The following is a 21012-nucleotide window of genomic DNA, read 5'->3' on the forward strand; positions in this document are numbered from 1 at the left end:
TAACCAGTACACACCCAATTTCAACATTCCGAAGCCAGGGATCACCCTCGGCAACGTTCAAGAAAAACCTTGAGACGGGGAGGCTACAACCTCGCGTAGCATGGGATCAAATTTCTATACGCGCGCTCTAAGGGGGTGCCCCCCCTCTCGGTCCCAACCGGAAACACCCATGCCCCCTGACTGGATGACTGGCTTTAATCCTGGGCCAAGGTACCATCATCCCGGCCTCTCTGTTTGGTGTGTACACGGAAAGAGGTTACCAACTTACTAAACCGCATCCTGGCAAATGAAACATGTGGCAGCACGGAGGGGAAAAGAACGATAACGTGACTCCGTCCACGTTAACGTCGGAAATAGTCGGATGACGCAAGGCTGGTATGCTACAACAGTACCACCTTGCTGCCCTTCATGTCACCACATGATTAGGCCATCTCTCATCAGAGATCATCGCAACTTTGGAACAAAACGGGTAGTTGCCTCACAAGCAACGAGGTATTCACCGACACTCATATGTCACGCACAAACTTTCACACAAACATGCAAAACACCTGTCATATCAAATGTTCAAACATGCTTGCCTGGTTCGGAGAAGTCGGAGTCTAGCTCGGCGAAGATCGCGGCTCCGTCACCTCTTCTGGAACCTACGGCAATAACGAAAACGGGCACTAACATGAAAACCAACGCGTGCACAGAAACTTCTCCAAAAAATTTCCAAATAAATCTCATAAAAACACTAGACAAAATTTGAAGACTGTCAAAAAAGAATCACTCAAAAATCCCTTTTAAATAAAAAGTTATAAAGGTTTCTGTCCAGGGACTTATCTGTAATGAAACAGAAAAGTTCCAGGGTTTAAACTGAGAAAACAGAAAACGCTTCGGAAAGAAATGCGCTAGCTAAGGAGAGAAAGCGTATTTTGCCCGAAGGCGCCAACAGAAAACGGTTCGCGAAAGAATAGAACAGAGGCTGACATGCGGGGTCCACATGTCAGGTTTGAAAAGCTCGCCGGCGCCCGAAGACTGCGGTGGACGCCGGCGTCGAACCACGGCAAGTTAGGAGGATCGGAGGGTACCAAGAGCTTCAGCTTGTTCTTCCGCGTCGGTGGGTGGTGGACTCGACCGTCGGAGAGCACCACGTCGGCGGCGACACTTTCTCCGGCGGACGGCGGCCCGGGTGAGGGTGGAGAACTCCGGTGGAGGGCTGCAAACTTCGAATTGAAGCCCGGGTCTGAAGGAGGGATGCATAGTGAAGCTATTGGCAAGAGATGGGAGGCAGAGGCGCACGCACGGGGGCGAATCGAGCTGGATCCCGTGGCGGGTCGCGGCGGCCGGAGTCGAGGAAGGAGACCTCCTCGGGGCCCTTCCAGTGGCTAGGCGTGCTCTAGGTGGAGTGCAGGGATGGTGTGTGCTCGAGTTGAAGCTCGGGGCCTCTATTTATAGGCGGATCGACGGGGTGGCCGTGAACGGAGAATCTTCGGCGAGCGATTAGGGCGATGCAGTGGATTGGCAGGAGGTTTGAGTGGCCAGGCAGCATCAATGGAGGTTACTGGTGTCATTCCACTGCTAAACGGAGTTGGTCTTGGCGTAATGGCGCCGGTCCACGGTGGGGTGGCCGCACGGGCACGTCGGCGGCAGAGAGCGCGCTCCGCGCCCTGCGGTTCACGACGAGGGTGGCAGCGCGTTCGGGGGAGTGGAAGGCCACGCGGCGAGCTCCGGTGGCTTGGGCGGCGCTGGGTGGCGCCGTCAGCGCCGTGCCTCTCGCTGGCGGCCGCAAAGCCGCCGCTGGCGTCGGTCACGGGGCGGCGCACCTTCTGCTGCTCGTCGCCGACGTCCGCAAGGTGCCAGATGCTCGTGCAGTGCAGGAACAAGGGGGAGGGGACGGGGAGCAAGGCGACATCGGGGCACTGTCGAGATCGACAACCATCTCTGAAGAAAACGACAGTAAGCCACTGAACTGCTCTTTGAATTATCTGAACCTGACATTGACAAGGCACTGCAAGTGCTCGACGGAATGATTTGGCTATGAGAAAAAAAATTCTGAGGCTGGGACTTGGTGAGGTGACCACTCAATGCACCCAGAGGCTGCCTGATTTTACTTGGAATTTTTGGGGAAAGATTTGAATGAATTTCACCAAATTTGACAAATCTGGTCCAAACTTGCCGCAAGTGTAGTTTGAAAAATTTGAACTGAAGACGAGTGGATCTTCATGGATCTTGGTTGAGGGTTCAAAGGACTAGGAGGGGAAAAAGGTTTGGGGGCAAAAATCAAGACAGAAAATGGAGTTCCTTTGTAAAACACCAATGGCTAGAATAGAAGACAGAAATTTGTTTGAATAAGATTTAAATGGAAAATAAACATAGGGGAGGTTCAACTTGCTGGATTAGATGTCAAACATGATCCAAAGATGAGGGGAGGTTTAGGAGAGAGTATTTGCACTAAGGCCATGGCAAGAGGGAATTGTTGAAAGTGGCAAAGGATTATTCCAAAAGCCATAGTGCAAATTTCAAAGAGATTTTCAAAAGGCATTTTCCCAAGTGAAAAGCATTTTGTCTTGAGTCAAAATAAAAGCAAGAACCTCCAAGACCAAAGGCAGATCTTGGGTGAATTCAAATAAAACTTCTGTCATAAAAAAATATTTGAAAGGGAGAGTTCTTTTGAGAAAAAAATTTAAATCACCTCCCTCAAGTCAAATAAAATCTTTTGAAAAATCCAAATAAAAACTTGGGTGTCACACATAGCTGGAGACGAGCTCTCCGATGCTCAGGTTGGCATAGTTAGTTAGATCCAGACTGACCCGGTGGGGCTGCAGTACTTCCCCCTTGGCAGAGCACTTGGCCAGTGCCGTAGGCCTCCCCGGCTCAACAAATTCCGTCCGGGTGATTTCCACGTCCGGGTCATTTGTTGGCTGAGCTGAGCCGGAGGCCTCCGGGTCAGCAGAAGCTTCTACAGGTGCCGTGTCGATTGGAGTGGTGGCTTTGGGGGCGGATGCAGCTGGCGGTTCTTGAACCGTCACCTCCGGTTCAGGCAAATCCGGCTCTCCGGCCGACTTGGTTTTCTTCGCCCTTTTGGTGAGCTTTGCCTGGGCACTGAAAGAATAACAAATGTTAGTACAAAAAGTATGAGCAAAGATCAGAACAACATGAGATGGTTATCATTACCCGTGCACGGTCTTGAAAGTTGGCAGATTCGACTGCATAGAATCGCCGGAAGAAGGGGAAGTCTCCTGGTAATTTGAGTCAGAGGAATTAAGCGGTTGGCGTATAACACCCGCAAAAGGATGAAAAGGGTACAATTTTGTGGTCACCTCGGTCCGACGTTTCCTTGATGCATCAGGTAACCCGGAGGAGAGGTCAGTGTCCTTGTTGGTCCGGGTATGCCGCCGGCTCTCATGAACCTGTCGCTTCAAAATAAATTGAGGATCTTGGTAAGCTAAAGGATGGGAAAAGCTTACTTTCCGGGTTACTCTTCGGGTTTTCAGCCGTGGCAAGGGCTCCGAGTCGGAGGAAAGTATTGTTACCTCTTCAACCACCGGGTTACTGGCTCCGGTGTCCTCCTATTGATAAACAGCATTGATAAGACGGACAGGGCTAAAACAACAAGTATAACAAGAGCTTACAAGTCTAAGAATTACCTCAGACTCGGAGCTGTCACTTAGCTGCAACAGCTCCGAAGCAGTGGGCCTACTTCCCTTCTTACGAGGGGCGGCTTTCTTGGTGGCTTTCTTCGCCTTTCTGGCCTTCTTGGCCGCGTCATGGTCATACTTGACCCGCCAGAACTTGTCGTCAGCCTGAAAAATATAATGATGATTTCTTGAACATCCAGACGAAGGTTATCTATGGTCAAAGACAAAATGTTTAAGGTAGCGGCTTACCGCTGGGGCTGGGTTGGTCTTGCAGAAGGGGGCTAACCCGGTCCTCCCGCAGTCTGCCAGGCTCTCGTTCAAGAGAGCCTTGGTCATCTCCTCTGCAACATCTTCTGGAAGATCATTGCGGCTGTGTCTCTGGGGGTCATCCTTTCGTCCTGTGTACTCGCACATTAAGCCGGGGCGACGGCTTAATGGGATCACCCGCCAGGAAATCCAGACCCGGACCAGATCGATTCCATTCAGACCATTGCCCAGGAGAGCCTTGATCTTGTTGATGGTGGGGAGCAGAGGTTGGCGCTCCGCTTGAGTCAGCTTGTCTGACAGTGGGTGAGTCGGCTCCAGACGCGAGGGGCGAAAGCCGGGCAACGGACTCTCGTCAGCCGGCGACGTGTCTTGGCAGTAAAACCACGTCAGATTCCAGTCCTTGGGGTGGCTGGGCGGCTCTGCGTAAGGGAAAAGGTAGTCCCTACGCCGCTGGATGGAGATGCCACCTAACTCCAGACTTGGCCCATTGGCGCACTCATTCTGACGGTTCAAGTAAAAAAGCTCTCTGAAGAGCAGCAGACTAGGTTCTTCTCCAAGGTAAACCTCGCAGAATACTTGGAAGTTGCAGATGTTGGACACTGAGTTGGGTCCTATGTCCTGAGGCCACAGGTCGAAGAAGTTTAGAACATCTCTAAAAAACTTTGAGCCGGGCGGTGCGAAGCCCCGGCTCATATGATCCGCAAATATCACTACCTCCCCGTCCTTTGGCTGTGGTCTCTCTTCTGACGGGTCGGGGGCACGGTAGGACATGATGTCCTTCTTGGGCAGATATCTAGACTTAACAAAATCTGCTAGTGTCTCACTGGTGACATTGGACCTCATCCAGTTGCAAGTGATGGAGGCTTTGGGAGCTTTGGGAGGCATGGTGAAAGTCGGCAGTCTATGACAAAAAGGAAAACGTCCGGATTAATTATAAGCCGGAGGAGATCTACAGTTTAAAGCCAAGGTGGCGGCTTATGAAGGGGACTAATGGTATATACCTAAGTACTGCGGGTTATTTAAGCCGCAGGGGTATTCAGAATAATTTGATTGTCTACGGCCTTATCACAGCTAAGCCGGAGGATTCTACGGAGCATGGTTTTCTTTAACCCGGAAGGTTCTATGGCGTGTGGTTTCTTTAAACCGGAAATGTAAACCGCCGTGATTCAATGGTTGCAGTTTTTTACTAAGTGCGGTAAAACAGGTTTCACACTTTGCAGTAACTATTTCGGATCAAAATGGTCGGGCAAAAGAAAAGTTTCTAGACCTAGAAGCAGAAGCGAGGGAGTTCTTGGGCTCGAACAAGGCTCTTATGCAGTAAAAAGAGGGCTGCTTGCATGTAAAATGGGTGCTAAACAGTCGCCGCAATAGTTCTATGCAGGTCTAAGATCAAAAGGGGGCAGTAAAAATCAAATCTACTGAGGCCCGCGATGAACTACGAGGAACACGGATGAACTACTGGAACCCTACTGCAGATCTATTCTACAGGGCAGAAGAAACTTACAGGGGCTGGTGAGTCGCGGAGGTCGTCGCGTTTCTCTGGTCAAATCAGGGTGATGCAGCGGCCTGAGTTGGTGACGACGAGAAGACCCGCGGCGGCGGCAGCAGCAGAGCTTGAGCAGGGGAGCAGTGGCGCGAGGAAGAAGACGGAGAAGAGAGAAGTGGCTGAAAGCCCGTCGGGCCGGCCTATTTATAAGGGAGAGCTCATAAGTGGGCGCGAGAATCAAGGAGACCACGGCGTGGTTATCTCCTCACGAAATGCCTCGATTTTCGGGATGACAGTAAATGTAAAGATCCGTTGCGGATCTGGCGGAGTAAAAAACGGGCTTAATGGAAGATGACGTCACGGCGGATTATCCGGAGTCCAGAGGATGACGTCACGCCGGGTTATGGTTTTCACGCAATTGTAAGCCGGCAATTTTCTGTCGAAGGGATTGAAGATTGACATGAGCCGGCTCAAATCAATCTGGGGCCTAATGTTGAGGATATAGACTTTGGAGTCACCTGCCAGGAGGGGCCGGGTTACTCATATGGTCGTTGCCAGAAGCCCGGAGCCAAACTTGAAGACGATGGGCCGGAGATGGGCTTGAGACCCGGGTATGGCTTAAGGCCCGTAGTTACAATCATTATTATGGTAGAGCTTGTAGTGTAAGGCAAGAATAGTTGAGATTCCGAGCCGGACACTCTTATGAGCCGGCCGGGACTCTGAGAGCTGTTGGGTGTCAGCCTCCCTATATAAAGAGACGACCCGGCAGCGGTTTAGGGACAAGAAGAATCTCGACGAAAGCCAGGCATAGCAGTTAAGCTCCCTGGTAATCGAAACACTAATCAATACCACCGCAAACTGGACGTAGGCTTTTACCTTCACCGTAAGGGGTCGAACCAGTATAAACCCTCGTATTCCTTGTCCCGCTTAACCCCTTCAAGCTTCCTAGTAGCGATGGCTCCACGACTAAGTCCTAGCTCGAGGACATCTGCCGTGACAATTCCACGACAGTTTTGTTTGGCCTACTTGATCTATTTATCTTGCAATGGGAAGAGGTGCTTTGTAATGGGTTCGATCTTACGGTGCTTGATCCTAGTGACAGAAAGGGAACCGACACATATGTATCGTTGCTATTAAGGATAACAAGATGGGGTCTATTTCTACATAAATAGATCTTGTCTACATCATGTTATCATTCTTATTGCATTACTCCGTTTCTCCATGAACTTAATACACTAGATGCATGCAGGATAGCGGTTGATGTGTGGAGTAGTAGTAGTAGATGCAGGCAGGAGTCGGTCTACTAATCTTGGACGTGATGCCTATATAATGATCATTGCCTGGATATTGTCATGATTATTTGAAGTTCTATCAATTGCCTAACAGTAATTTGTCCGCCCACCGTTTCCTATTTTTCTCGAGAGAAGCCACTAGTGAAACCTACGGCCCCCGGGTCTCTTCTTTATTATATTTTCCTTTGTGATCTATTTTTATTTGCTTTTATTTTCAGATCTATTAAACCAAAAATACAAAATACCTTGCTGCAATTTATTTATTTGGCGTTTGATCTATCAATTTATTACAACTTTCTCATGTCCGTTTGCCAATTTCGGGCGTCGTTACCGAAAGGGATCGACAACCCCTTTAACACGTCAGGTTGCGAGTATTTATTATTTGTGTGCAGGTGCTATTACGTAGTGTTGCTTGGTACTCCTACTGGTTCGATAACCTTGGTCTCATCACTGAGGGAAATACCTACCGTTGCTGTGCTGCATCATCCCTTCCTCTTTGGGGAAATACCGACGTAGTTCTAGCAGGCATCAAAAGGAATTTACGGCGGCGTTGCTGGGGAGACATCATCAACATCTACCAGGTTCCTAATCAAAAATCTCATCTCCTCGCAATTTGCATAATTTGCCATTTGCCTCTCGTTTTCCTCTCCCCCACTTCACAAAAATTTGCCGTTTTATTCGCCCTCTTTTTCGTTCGCCGTTTTCTTGCCGGATATGTTTTTGAGTGCAAATCTTGTTGCATAGTCACAATGACTCAAGAGAACACCAAGTTGTGTGATTTCTCAAATACCAACAACAATGATTTTATTGGCACTCTGATTTCTCCTCTCACCACTAGTGCGGAGTCTTGTGATATTAATACTGCTTTGCTGAATCTTGTTATGAAAGATTAATTTTCCGGTACTCCTAATGAGGATGTCGCGTCCGATCTTAACACATTCGTGGAATTATGCGATATGCAAAAGAAAAAATATGTGGACAATGATGTTGTTAAGATGAAATTATTCCTGTTTTCTTTACGAGATCAAGCAAAAATTTGGTTTTCTTCTTTGCCTCGCAATAGTATCGATTCTTGGAATAAGTGCAAAGATGCTTTTATTACTAAGTATTTTCCGCCCGCGAAAATTATTTCCCTTAGAACCCAGATCATTAATTTCAAGCAACTTGAACATGAGCATGTTGCACAATCTTGGGAAAGGATGAAAATGACGCTAAGGAATTGCCTAACTCATGGATTAAATCTTTGGATGATCATACAACAAATTTATGCGGGGTTGAATTTTGTTTCTTGTAATCTTTTAGATTCCGCCGCGGGTGGTACTTTTATGGAAATTACTTTGGGTGAAGCCACCAAATTGCTTGATAATATCATGGCAAATTATTCACAAATGGCACACCGAAAGAGCTCCTACTAGTAAAAAAGTTAATTCGGCTGAAGAAATTTCTTCTTTGAGTGAAAAAGTTGATGCTCTTATGAAATTGGTTACTAGTAAAACTGCTCCTATTGATTTTAATGATGTGCCTTTGTCTACTTTGATTGAGCAAAATAGCGATGCCGTAGATGTGAATTTCATCTCTCGAAACAATTTCAATAACAATGCTTATAGAGGTAACTTTAATCCTAGGCCTTTTCCTAGTAATTCCTCTAATAATTATGGCAATTCCTATGATAATCCTTCTTATAATAATAATAGGAACACCTATGATCTTGAGAATAATATTAAAGAATTTATCAATACTTAAAAGGTTTTCAATGCTACAATGGAAGAAAAGTTGAATAAGATTGATGACTTGTCTAGAATGTTGATAGAATTTCTCATGATGTGGAAAATCTCAAGATGAAAATTTTTGTGCCTAAGGTAGAGGAATCCATTAAAGCTCTTTATGTTTCTATGGATGAAAGTAAGAAAAGAACCGCTATGCTTAGAGCTAGAAGAGAATTTTTAGAAAAAGCGTTTTCTAGTGATTGCTTTCATAAAAGTGATGAAGATCTTAAAAGGATTGGTGTTTCTTCTATTAATTCCTTGTTTAGTAAAATTAATATTGATGATAAAGGGACTGGAGAAGAGTCAACTTTAGCTACAAGGCGTCTCAATAATTCGGAGGGTGAAAATCTTGTTGAGAAAATTGATAAAAGTGGGTTTGAAGAGGTCAAGACTTTAACTAGTGATGTGCCCACTCTTTTGGATTACAAAGACTTTAATTATGGTAGTTGCTCTTTGATTGATTGTATTGCTTTGTTGCCATTAATGATAAATTCACCCCATGCTTATGAACAAAATAAAGCTTTTACTAAACATATTGTTGATGTGATGAAAGCTTTAGAAGAAAAGTTGGAATTAGAAGTTTCAATTCCTAGAAAATTACATGATGAATGGGAACCTACTATCAAAATCAAGATTAAAAATTATGAGTGTTTTGCTTTTATGTGACTTGGGTGCTAGTGTTTCAACAATTCCGAAATCTTTATGTGATGTGCTTGGTCTTACTGATATTGAAGAATCCTCTTTAAATTTGCACTTGGCGGATTCTACTATTAAAAAGCCTATGGGAAGAATTGATGATGTTCTTATTCTTGCAAATAGGAATTATGTGCCCATAGATTATATTGTTCTGGATATTGATTGCAATCCGTCTTTTCTAATTACTAGTATCATGCCCATGCGTTGCAACGAGAGAAGAAAATCCCGCATCCGTGAATTTTTGTCTGTAAAAACTACAATATCATGAATTGTCATCTCAAACCACACATTCGTTGTATTTGCTAAGGAAATTAAAAATCAATCAAAAAATAACTACATGTTGAGAGAATCATTTGATATAAATTAGTGCTACAAAAGATGTTGAGCACATGGGCCATGTGGTAATAGTGTTGCTGAGATATTTGGAAAAACATAAACTCAATGCAGAGTAAACTTGATTGTTGTATATAATAATTAAACCTTATATCAAACTGCATTAAACAACCTAAAAGATGTGTTCCTAGAATTCCAATCCTTTCATTGGTCACAGATATAACCGAGCACAAAAATATTAACTGATTACTTTTAATCTGGCTTGTATAGATTGAATATGAACAAATGATCGAAGCTATTAAAAATATCTCAGTTAGTATGTCACAAAGTAAACAAATCCTATTCAAAGATATAAATCATATAACAAAAGGCTTTAAGCATCATGCATCACAATATACTTTAACAAAAGGTGCCGGTGCTCGATCTGATGTTGAAGGTGTTACCGATGTGTGAGACAGCAGCGATCCTCTCTGGCCTGCTATGATTTCATACTTCAGCTTTCTATCTTCGCTAGGCCCCATGACCTGGATCCAGTCATTTTCTTCACTTCTTTTAAAAGTGAGAAGGACTAATTGTGGCGTGTTCGTTAAAACAAACTACAGTTCATCATTGGGCTTCCGATTGTACTCTGACAACAGACTGATCCAATTGTGTCCAGTAATATATGTGATGGATAGTGCCTTCGTTACTGACACATCATAAGAAGTGAAACCTACTAAAATAACCATCATAGAGCAAACAAAATGGCTTATTATGCAACGAATGTGACATGGCAGAACCTACATCACAAAATTGCAGCAAAAGTAAGAAAACATGGCAGTAAATCAATAAGATTTACTTGATGTGACATGAGTGAATCCTTACCAGGATATCACTATGTTCAAGTTCTAAATTGAAGGTTGATCTTCTAATTACGGGTGGCATGCAGGGCCCCCAGTTACTCCCACAAGAAGGACAGTCCAAAGGTCTTGACAACTCGTATGGAGCGAACATCCATGGGACCGGAAATCCTGGTGGGTACGATAAACCCTACAATGCATACATATATTGGAGTGTAACCATAATTGATAAACCATCCTCACAAAAAATATGATCTAAATACTTCAAAATATACATGCTGAATTGAGTGGACAAACATTAACATAGACTGTTCTCAGGATTCACCACAGAACAAAAGCGGCAGTACTAAACAATACAGGGTTCTCACACACAAATCAAGTACTAAATAATATTACTTACTACAGACAAGCAAAGTTGCACTAATTAAACCCTGCAGACTATTTCTTGCCACTTACCTACGGGATGTACCCCACATATCTGACTATGCCATGGACTTCATGAGTTATGTCTACCAGCACCTTCGCCATCTCGTCAACCTTGGAGAACCTAACAGAGTGGTCTTTCCACTCATAAACAGGACAATGAAGACAGGCCGCATGAGATTTGTCAGGAAGCTTTACAAGAACCACACCCATTGTAATCAAAGGCATATCTAGGAAATTTTTGTGATGAAGTACAACCTCGAGAACACGTATGGAAATAATGCTACAGGAAAACACTTGTTCACGACAGGCGGTGACAAGAACACAACAGCTAGATAGTTTAGTAGTAGAACACATCCTCAGGTCTTCCAGTTCACATGGAAGGACTTTGAGAACTTGATATCCACCGCGGACCTGGTTCTACTTCAAACAAAAACCAAATATTTTAGTACTACCTCCGTTCAGAAATATAAGATGATTTCCGATATTTTACTCCATATAATACTACATATACGCACAGAAATGTGTGACCGAATACACTAGATCATGTCTGCATGAGATACACAAAAAAGTTACAACATCTTATATTTGTGAACAGAGGGATTACTTGCAATATCCATAACACAAGTTACTGAGGCTACTATACTCTCTTCCAAGGCATGAGAGCTAAAATCTTGCATTTCCTACAACTAGCATTGATGTTCATCAAGTAGTTGAAAGTAATCTATAAGAAATCAGTTTTATGTGAAAAAATCATATGTATGTCAACCTCTCGCATGTTTTGCTCAAAAGAGCCATTTAGAACCGTCATTTGGCACACAAAAATCACATGCAAGATCACCCAGAAAGCTGTACTACAAGTACTAGTACTGCGTGTACATTACACAAAACCTCGTATATTAGCAAGCACTCTGCAAGTTAGATGAAAAAACATGATCAAGATCGCCAAAAAGATCAAAAAGAAGATATATTACCTGGACTGGCTTAACGAGGGATCCTGGAGAGGGGGGCTTGGATAGGGTGATGGCCTTGAGCTTGTCTGCAGTAGTCTCGGCGGGATGCTTGCGCTTCTTTGTACCCTGAGCCTTGATGGTTTTGGCCAGAGCCAAAGACATCACTTTGGCCAGTGCTCTAGGGTCCATCAAGAAACTGTCAAATAGAAATAAAAGAAAAGAAACCATAATCACAAACCAAAAAGAAGAACAGAGAGGGAGTTAGGATCGGTCGCGGGGTTGCAAGACCGGGCCTTGGCCATAAGCAACACCATTGATGCGCTCACCTTTCCTTCTTTCGGAGAGAAGAACAATCGCAGAAGCACGTTGGGGTTTTCTTGAAGAAATGAGGAACAAGATGAGGAAGAAGCGAGTTGGGGTTTTCTTCAAGAGAGGAAGATGAGAGAGAAGAGTGAAATGATGGTTGCTTCCTCCGTCCAACTTACTGCTAGAAAGGTGGTGGTTTTGTGATTTGACGGCTCATTGGGCATTATTGCGGCACTTCGACCAGTGTTGATAGAGGCGGAGGTGTCCCGATGTTTCGATGAGAAGGTGATTATTGTTTTGGAGGAGTAGACTTTGACGATCTGACTACGAACGTGTGAGGACGTCGTGCCTTAGCAATCGCTAAACTAACTCCGAGAGGTTATTGACCACGCTGGAGCATGATCAACCAGACCACTAAGGTCTATTTCCTGCAAGGAAACGAAGAACAAGCAAGAAACCAAGATTGCAATCTGGATATTGTGAATATAAGATTAAAGGTTTATTGATCAAGGTGGGGTTCTGGGACGTCTTCGTTTGGTCGTTGAACACAAATGAAGTACGCGACGTTGCAGCTATGGCGAACTTTAATCTAAACAAAACCCAAAGTCTAAATGGTGCCCTAAGGGCTGTATATATGGAGGAAGAGGGGGGAATATCGTGGCCCTTGGGGAGGGGGTCCAAAACCAACCCTAACTTTTGTTTCCCCGCACATACAGACTCTAAAAACAACCTATACTCAAGCATTTCAAAATTACATGGGCCTGGCCTAATAAAAAGGTGACGCGGCACCTATATTAGCTTCTGGACAAAATTTATGAAATGACATCTTGTATATTTTGTCCAAGGCTTCATGCACTGATTATGGTGGCTCCAAAGTACTGAAATCATCACTTATAACTCCGTTCTTCTTACCCTTGCGCATGCCATCATCTCCATGCTTGATCTTGCTCCAATGTTCATCCTTCTAGTACAAGCTAGGCCCTTCATTTGTAAGCAAGACAAATGTATGCAATATAGGCAGCACCATATTCTCATGAACATTAGAATCATTACCAAGAAACGAAAGTACCTGGTAATTTAATTGGCGTGCGCGAGCTCTAGTAATTGGTCCAGTATGTATAGCAATAGGGGCTGTGGGTGTAACAATGGTATTGATGTCCTCATCATCCTCCCCTTGAAATGAAGTCGTCCTCGACAAAAGCTCATCTTCATCACCCAAATAAGGCTTCAAATCTGCAATGTTAAGAGTGGGACTAACCCCAAAATCTGCAGGCAGCTCAAGTTTATATGCATTATCATTTATTTTCTCTAACACCTTAAAAGGACGATTAACACGTGGCATTAGCTTTGATTTGCGCAAATCAGGAAATCTATCCTTACGCAAATGTAACTAAACAAGATCTCGAGGTGCAAACACAACATGTTTTCTACCCTTATCTCCATGAAGTTTATATTTAGCATTCGTACGCTCAACATTCTCCTTAGTTAAGTCATGCATTTTTAAGATCAATTCAGCATGTTGTTTAGCATCAAAATTAACCTTCTCCAAAGATTGAAGAGGTAACAAATCAATAGGTGCACGAGGTAGAAAACCATACACAATCTCAAAAGGGCACATCTTAGTAGTAGAATGCAGCGCACGATTATAAGCAAATTCAATATGAGTCAAGCATTCTTCCAAAATTTTCTTGTTATTCTTCAAAATAGCCCTAAGCATAGTAGACAAAGTTTTATTGACTACTTCAGTTTGTCCATGATTTTGGGGGTGACAAGTAGTACTAAAAAGTGGTTTAGTCCCCAACTTAGCCCATAAACATCTCCAGAAGTGGCTAAGAAATTTTGTATCGCGATTAGAAACAATGGTATTTGGCACACCATGCAAGCGAATAATTCCACGAAACAACAAATCAACAACATTAGCAGCCTCATCGCTTTTATGACATGGTATAAAGTATGCCATTTTCAAAAATCTATCCACGACAACAAATATGCTATCCCTCCCCTTCTTTGTTTGAGGTAAACCTAAAACAATGTCCATAAATATATCCTCCCATCGAACACTGGGTACAGGCAAAGGCATATATAAACCATGAGGACTGAGTCATGACTTAGCTTTTTGACATGTAGTGCAGCGAGCAACAAAATGCTCAACATCCTGTCTTATCTTTGGCCAAAAGAAATGTGTATCTAGTATGTCCTCCGTCTTCTTCACGCTAAAGTGTCCCATTAATCCTCCTCCATGTGCCTCCTGCAACAACAAAAGACAAACGGAGCTAGCTCGGATGCATAACTTGTTAGCACAGGACACAAATCCATCATTGAGGATGAACTTGTTCCATGTTCTTCCTTCTTTACAATTCTGCAATACATCTTTAAAATCAGCGTCATGCACATATTGATCTTTGATGGTCTTCAAACCAAATAGTTTAAAGTCAAGTTGTGAAAGCATAGTATAACGACGAGACAATGCATCAACAATAACATTTTCTTTACCCTTCTTGTGCATAATGACATAAGGGAAAGTCTCAATGAATTCAACCCATTTAGCATGTCTACGGTTCAGTTTTGCTTGACTTTTAATGTGTTTCAAAGATTCATGATCAGAATGTATAACAAATTCTTTGGGCCATAAATAATGTTGCCATGTTTCTAAGGTCTGAAGAAGAGCATATAATTCTTTATCATAAGAAGAATAGTTCACACTAGGCCCACTCAATTTTTCTGAAAAGTATGCAACAGGTTTGCCATCTTGTGATGACACACCTCCTAATCCAATTCCACTAGCATCACATTCAAGCTCAAAAGTCTTATTCGAATCAAGAAGTTGGAGTAAAGGAGCATGTGTCAATTTATCTTTCAATACCGTGAAGGCTTCTTCCTGTGCGGTACCCCAAACAAAAGGCACATCCTTCTTTCTAAGCTCATTGAGAGGTGCAGCAATGGTGCTGAAATCTCTCACAAAACGCCTATAGAAACCAGCGAGTCCAAGAAAACTCCTCACTTGTGTGGCCATTTTGGGCTGCGGCCAACTCTCAATAGCTTCAATCTTGGCTTTATCAACTTCAATTCCCTGTGGAGTAACAACATAGCCAAGAAAAGATACTGGGTCGGTGCAAAAGGTGCACTTCCCAAGGTTACCAAACAAACGTGCATCACGTAGAGCAATAAAAACAACACGTAAATGTTCCAAATGTTCTTCCAAAGATCTGCTATAAATCAGCATATCATCAAAATAGACTACCACAAATCGTCCAATCAAAGCATGTAAACCTTCGTTCATTAATTTCATAAAAGTACTAGGTGCATTAGTTAACCCAAAAGGCATGACTGACCACTCATATAATCCAAACTTAGTTTTAAATGCTGTTTTCCATTCATCTCCCAATTTCATACGAATTTGATGGTATCCACTACATAAATCAACTTTGGAGAATATTGTAGAGCCACTCAATTCATCAAGCATATCATCTAGCCTAGGAATAGGATGACAATAACGAATAGTAATATTATTAGTGCCTCTACAATCAACACACATATGTGATGTACCGTACTTTTTTGGCACTAGTATAATAGGAAAAACAAAAGGACTAAGAGATTCGCGTATATAACCTTTGTCGAGTAGTTCCTATACTTGGCGCATAATCTCCTTCGTCTCCTAAAGATTGGTACGGTATTGCGCATGGTAGGCAGCGAAGCACCGGGAATTAAGTCAATCTGATGCTCAAACCCTCGAATAGGCGGTAATCCAGGTGGCACGTCTCGTGGAAAGACATTAGCGAACTCCTGCAAAATGTTAGTGACGGCAGGAGGAAAAGAGGGAGGCATGTCCTCGAATGAAAATAATGCCTCTTTGCACACAAAAGCATAGCAAACAGATTTGCAGAAATCTAGATCATCAATATCAGATTTGGTGACAAGTAAGCATCCAATTTTCAATTTAATTTCAGAAGCAACACTAGATGATGGTTTATTATTAGGCTTCATTTGTTGCTCAAATTCTTTTGCCACAATATGATTTTCACTCTTATTTTGCTCCTGTTTTGCTTTACTAGCTCTATTAATATCATCTTTCAAAATGGAATCACGAGACATATGAAGCAAAGTCATATGTTTATCCTTATGAACAAGAGTATACTGATTGTTTCTACCATGATGTACAGAATTTTTATCGAATTGCCATGGTCTACCAAGTTATAAGGAACATGCTTGCATGGGTACCACGTCACAATCAACATAATCAGCATATGTAGCGATACTAAAATGCATATATATAGTATGTGTTACCTTAACCTTGCCGCTGTTCTTGAACCATTGGATGTAGTAAGGATGCAGATGGGGTCTTGTGGTGAGAGACAACTTCTCCACCATCTCCATACTAGCCAAGTTGTTGTAACTCCCTCCATCAATGATGACGCGAACAGAACGTTCCTTCACAACTCCCTTTGTATAGAACAAATTATGCCTCTGATTTTGCTCAGCTTGTGTTACATGCACACTCAAAACACGTTGAGAAACTAAACTCTCATAGCTGTCAGCATGTTCAGCAGCCATGTATTGCGTCTCATGTTCAGAATCATCATCATCCCGTTCTTCACTTGCAATAAGAGCCAAAGTTTCCTCATCATAGTCACTAGCGGACTCATACCCACCATCCCTAGTAACAATCATCATACGCGGAGATGGACATTTGCTCGCATAGTGACCTCCACCCTTGCAACGACGTTATATAACCTCATGTGTTTGCCCTGTTCACGCCATGGATTAAGAAGAGCTCTGTGCGGGACCAGAAGGTGTGCTCCTGGCAGATGGTGGTGGTGGTGCCTGTTATCTTCTATCTCGGTTGGAATTGGCGGTTGAAGTCAGTGGTGCTGCAGTAGGACGTGTGGAAGTAGAGGATGTACGTGGTGCCCATGATGAAGGTCGACCTGCAGAAAAATTAGTTCGCGCCAATGCCTGTCAATCCTGCACTTCACGTTCAGCTTTGCAAGGAAGATGGAATAAACAAGTGATATTATTATACTCTAGAATGGTCTGAATCTCTATATTTAATCCACCCATAAAACATGCAAGCATAGCTTCATTATCCTCAACAATACCACATCTAATCATGTCAGTTTGTAATTCCTGATAATATTCTTCTATAGATTTTTTTCCTTGTCTTAAACGCTGCAATTTTTTAAGTAATTCACGTTGATAATATGGTGGAATATGATAATATAGCAGTTTTCAAAGCATCCCAAGTAGCTAGAATATGATATAATCTACAATGTTTAGACCACCATACACATGCAAAGCTAGTGAAAGCACAAACAACAACAGCAACACGTCTCTCCTTGGGGTATTGTAAAGATGCAAAATGTTGTTCAGTTTCTAACTTCCAAGTAAGATATATATCAGGAACATATGTACCCTCAAATGGTGGAATATTCAATTTCAGTTTAGGAAGATGGTCATGGTCTCGTAGCTGAGGTGGTGGTGCAGCAGCCCTTGCATTGCGATTATATGCATGAGGTCGACCTGGTGGTGGTGGTGGTTGCACGTAGTTCTGATTTTGATCAACCTCATCCTCGTAATAGTCCTCCTCCGCTACAGTAGCAGCAGGAGCTGCAGAAGCATCAACAATAGTAGTAGGGGCACCTGAAGTTTGTCCTGGTTTAAGAGGAACACGCTGCGCTCGCGCTGCTGGATCGCAGAGTGGTGGTTGTTGATGTTTTTTTGACCATGGTAGTTGTTGATGTTGTTGCAATGATGCAGCAAATGCGGGTGGTGGTTGTCGTAGACACGCGAGTACTTCATCGAACTTGGCATCCAACTTGGTGCCAATTGTCTTCTCAATGTCATCAACCCTCTCCAGTGCCTTTCCAAAGCTGGCCATCACGTCTTCCACCTGTTGACCCATCATTTGCTGAAATTTATCATGAAGCTCCTTCTTCGTCATGTTCTCCCTGTCAATCTAGGCGGCTTGTGGTCCTGCCATGGTTAGCAACAATAGAAAACAAACAAGAATACGATCCTACAGACTACTAGAAAGTGGTGGTGGTGGGGTGTCACAAATCCGTCAAGCAAATCTCAAATTCTTACCAGTTCTTACCCAGCAGCAGGTGGTGATCGACAACCGTTGTAGTCAAAACTCTCAAAGCTTGGATAGAGCGATTGCCAGGTGGTGTCAAATGCACGATGTAGATGTATGTGGAGCTGGGAAGGCTTATGATATGGTAGCAAAAATGTCAGCAATAATCAATTCAGAGATGCAAAGTTGAATAAACGCTCAACGACGGTACTGTGCTGGTCCTAGGCTAGACAGTGGTAGAGACGCGAGCCTAGAACACTAACAAAATCACGGCGCTGCACGGAAACATGGGAAAAGCACACTCTGATTTTTTTCCGCTCTTTTTGCGTTTTTTTGCGCTCCTTTATTTTGCCAAAAATCACTATAATGACGAGTGTCTCAAAACTCTTCCCAAGTCAAAATAATAGGATAGGCACGAATTGTTTTTGACTATTTTTTTGGAAATCAGGGCAGCGACGACCAAAAAGTGCGATAAAATATTAGTATGATGGCATGTGTCTCAAAGGACTCAGAAAAGCCTAAAATAGTATAGGGAAAAAATATTTTCACCAGCCGAAATTTTGGCCTAAAAACTGCCCGGGGTTCTCAAGACTCTTTTTTTGAAAGCTACTCACGCAAGGAAACACGAATCGGAAAATAGATGGATCTCAAAAACAAACCTAATATGAATAGAACTCAGATTGGTGGTGGTATATGGACTCGGAGCGGTGGTGGTATATGGACTATATGGACTCGGAGTGGTGGTGGTCCGAAACCAACGCTAACTCTTGTTTCCCCACACGTACGGACTCTAAAAACAGCCTATACTAAAGCATTTCGAAATTACATGGGCCTGGCCCAACAATAAGGTGACGCAACACCTATAATAGCTTATGGACGAAATTTATGAAGTGACATCTTGTATATTTCGTACAAGGCTTCATGCACTAATTATGGTGGCTTCAAAATCCTGAAATCGTCACTTGTAACTCTGTTCTTGTTACCCTTGCACATGGCATCATCTCCATGCTTGATCTTGCTCCAATGTTCATCCTTCTTGTCCAAGCTAGGCCCTTCATTTGTAAGCAAGACAAATGTATCCAATTTAAGCAGCATCATATTCTCATGAACATTAGAATCATTACCAAGAAACGAAATTACCTGATAATTTAATTGGCGTGCGCGAGCTCTAGTAATTGGTCCAGTATGTATAGCAGCAGGGGCTGTGGGTCTAACAACAGTATTGATGTCCTCATCGGGTGTAGTCTACCATGCAGTTGTGCACTCTAGTATGGAGTAATTTAGTGCATGGCAAGTGGACCTTGATGCTGGTTGTCCGACACATTGGCGAAAGTGAGTAGCAAGGTTCCCGACGACCGTCGAGGAGGATCTGGGCGGTAGAGCGTGTCCACACTTTCTGAAAAAATGATTATAGCAAGCGTTTCCACTTTTACGACGGAGGAGTGTGAAACACAGGAGCCACTTGAACTTACATAGTACTCCTACTACTAGGCATGTGCAGTGGTTCATACGTCAATACTATAACCTTGTTGCTAGTGTAGTAAGATATGACGATAAAAAATGATGTTGTGCGCATGTGAATTATGAACAGTAATGTAACTTGCCCCCTTTTTGACTGTTGGGTCGAGAATGAATGGTGAGATAAATGTTAATAGAACTAGGCCTACAATGCACAGAGAGTATGGTGCTATAGTAATCCATGGAACATGAACCATGAATCTGTGTTAGGTAGGGTGTATGAAGGTGCATGGGAGCAAAAGTTCCCTTTTCGACCCACTTTTGGGTGTTTGGCAGAGTGCATGAAGGGTACATGAGTCCACACTAGGTTAAAACAAATACACCAGGAGCATGCAGAGCATGCATGAAGAGGGGTGTTGAGATGAGCATGCGTTCGAACAACTATGTTGAGATGAGAATGCAACCAAACACACCCACACGCTTTGTGCTACAATGACTGATCTGCGCTGTCTGAGTTTGATACAATGGTCATGTTGCACCGAGACATGCCCATGCATAGGACGCCTAAACACCGCCGATGTCCCTCTACTTCTCGAGGTGCACGACGATGGTGATGCAGGGTGCCACCGCCCGCAGAGGCCGTTCCCGATTGATGGGAGCCAGCTCGTCAAAGACGATGTCCAATGGCGCGAATGGATATCAGTGACGAAGCCTGAGAGGATTCACCCGGCAACGGCGACGGCCGCCCGCAACCCCTCCTTCTCCAGCTCCACGCGCACCACTGTGCGGAGACGACTCAGCTCCTCCAGGACATAGGTGAAGAAGGAGACCAGTTCAGGAAGCCGCGGCTTGTTGAAGTCGATGGGGTGGTCGAACGGGTTTAGCCCAATGACATGCATGGTCGCGCTGGCACGACGGTAGGCATCGTCACATGGTCGCGCAGCCGCAACACGTGTGTGGCAACATGGTCCAGCAAGTGGTTGAGGCGATCCTAGAGCTCGTCACGATCGGTCTGCTCGCGCTCCAGACAGCTTGCCTGGCCGCCTATCGTATCTCCCGCTTTCTGCAGCAACGCCGCTGACGCCTTGAGCATCTTTGTGGTGGACGCTTGCCGCTTTTCAAGCTCCATGAACTCCCGCACATAAAAGAGGAGCATGGCACTCCTCTCCTCCTTGAGCTCATAGAGCTCCACGTCCTTGGCCCTGAGCTCCGTATCCTTGGCATGGAGCTCCTGTGTCAGGCGCCTCGCCTCAGACTCCGTGATCTAGTGCGCCGCCATGGAACCAGGTAGAACCAATGGGGAGAGGAAGCAAAGGGGGTGAAACGGCTGAAAGACATTGCAATCTACGGGAAGGCAGAGCGAGGGAGCCACCCGAGGAGCGGGGTGAATCTTTTGGTTTTCACCGTGGGAAAATACTAGTCGACGAATTTTCAAATCAGCAAGCACCACCCGGGGTCATCATGACTAATAGCTGTCACGCCTGCTCCCATCAATCAAAAAAA

At 44.0% G+C, this 21012-nt stretch overlaps 1 protein-coding gene across 1 annotated transcript; it reads right to left on the minus strand.

Moving 5' to 3' along the window:
- Positions 1-2726: 2726 nt before the first annotated feature.
- Positions 2727-20408, minus strand: LOC141027916 (uncharacterized). The gene is made up of 5 exons (XM_073505539.1): positions 20236-20408; positions 11697-11871; positions 3303-3551; positions 3157-3221; positions 2727-3084 (listed from the first exon to the last, which is right to left on the minus strand). The coding sequence occupies exons 1-5, from the start codon at positions 20406-20408 to the stop codon at positions 2727-2729; spliced, it is 1020 nt and encodes a 339-aa protein (XP_073361640.1).
- Between the last annotated feature and the right edge of the window lie 604 nt (positions 20409-21012).

Source organism: Aegilops tauschii, chromosome 1 (assembly GCF_002575655.3).
Source record: "Aegilops tauschii subsp. strangulata cultivar AL8/78 chromosome 1, Aet v6.0, whole genome shotgun sequence".
NCBI lineage: Eukaryota > Viridiplantae > Streptophyta > Magnoliopsida > Poales > Poaceae > Aegilops > Aegilops tauschii.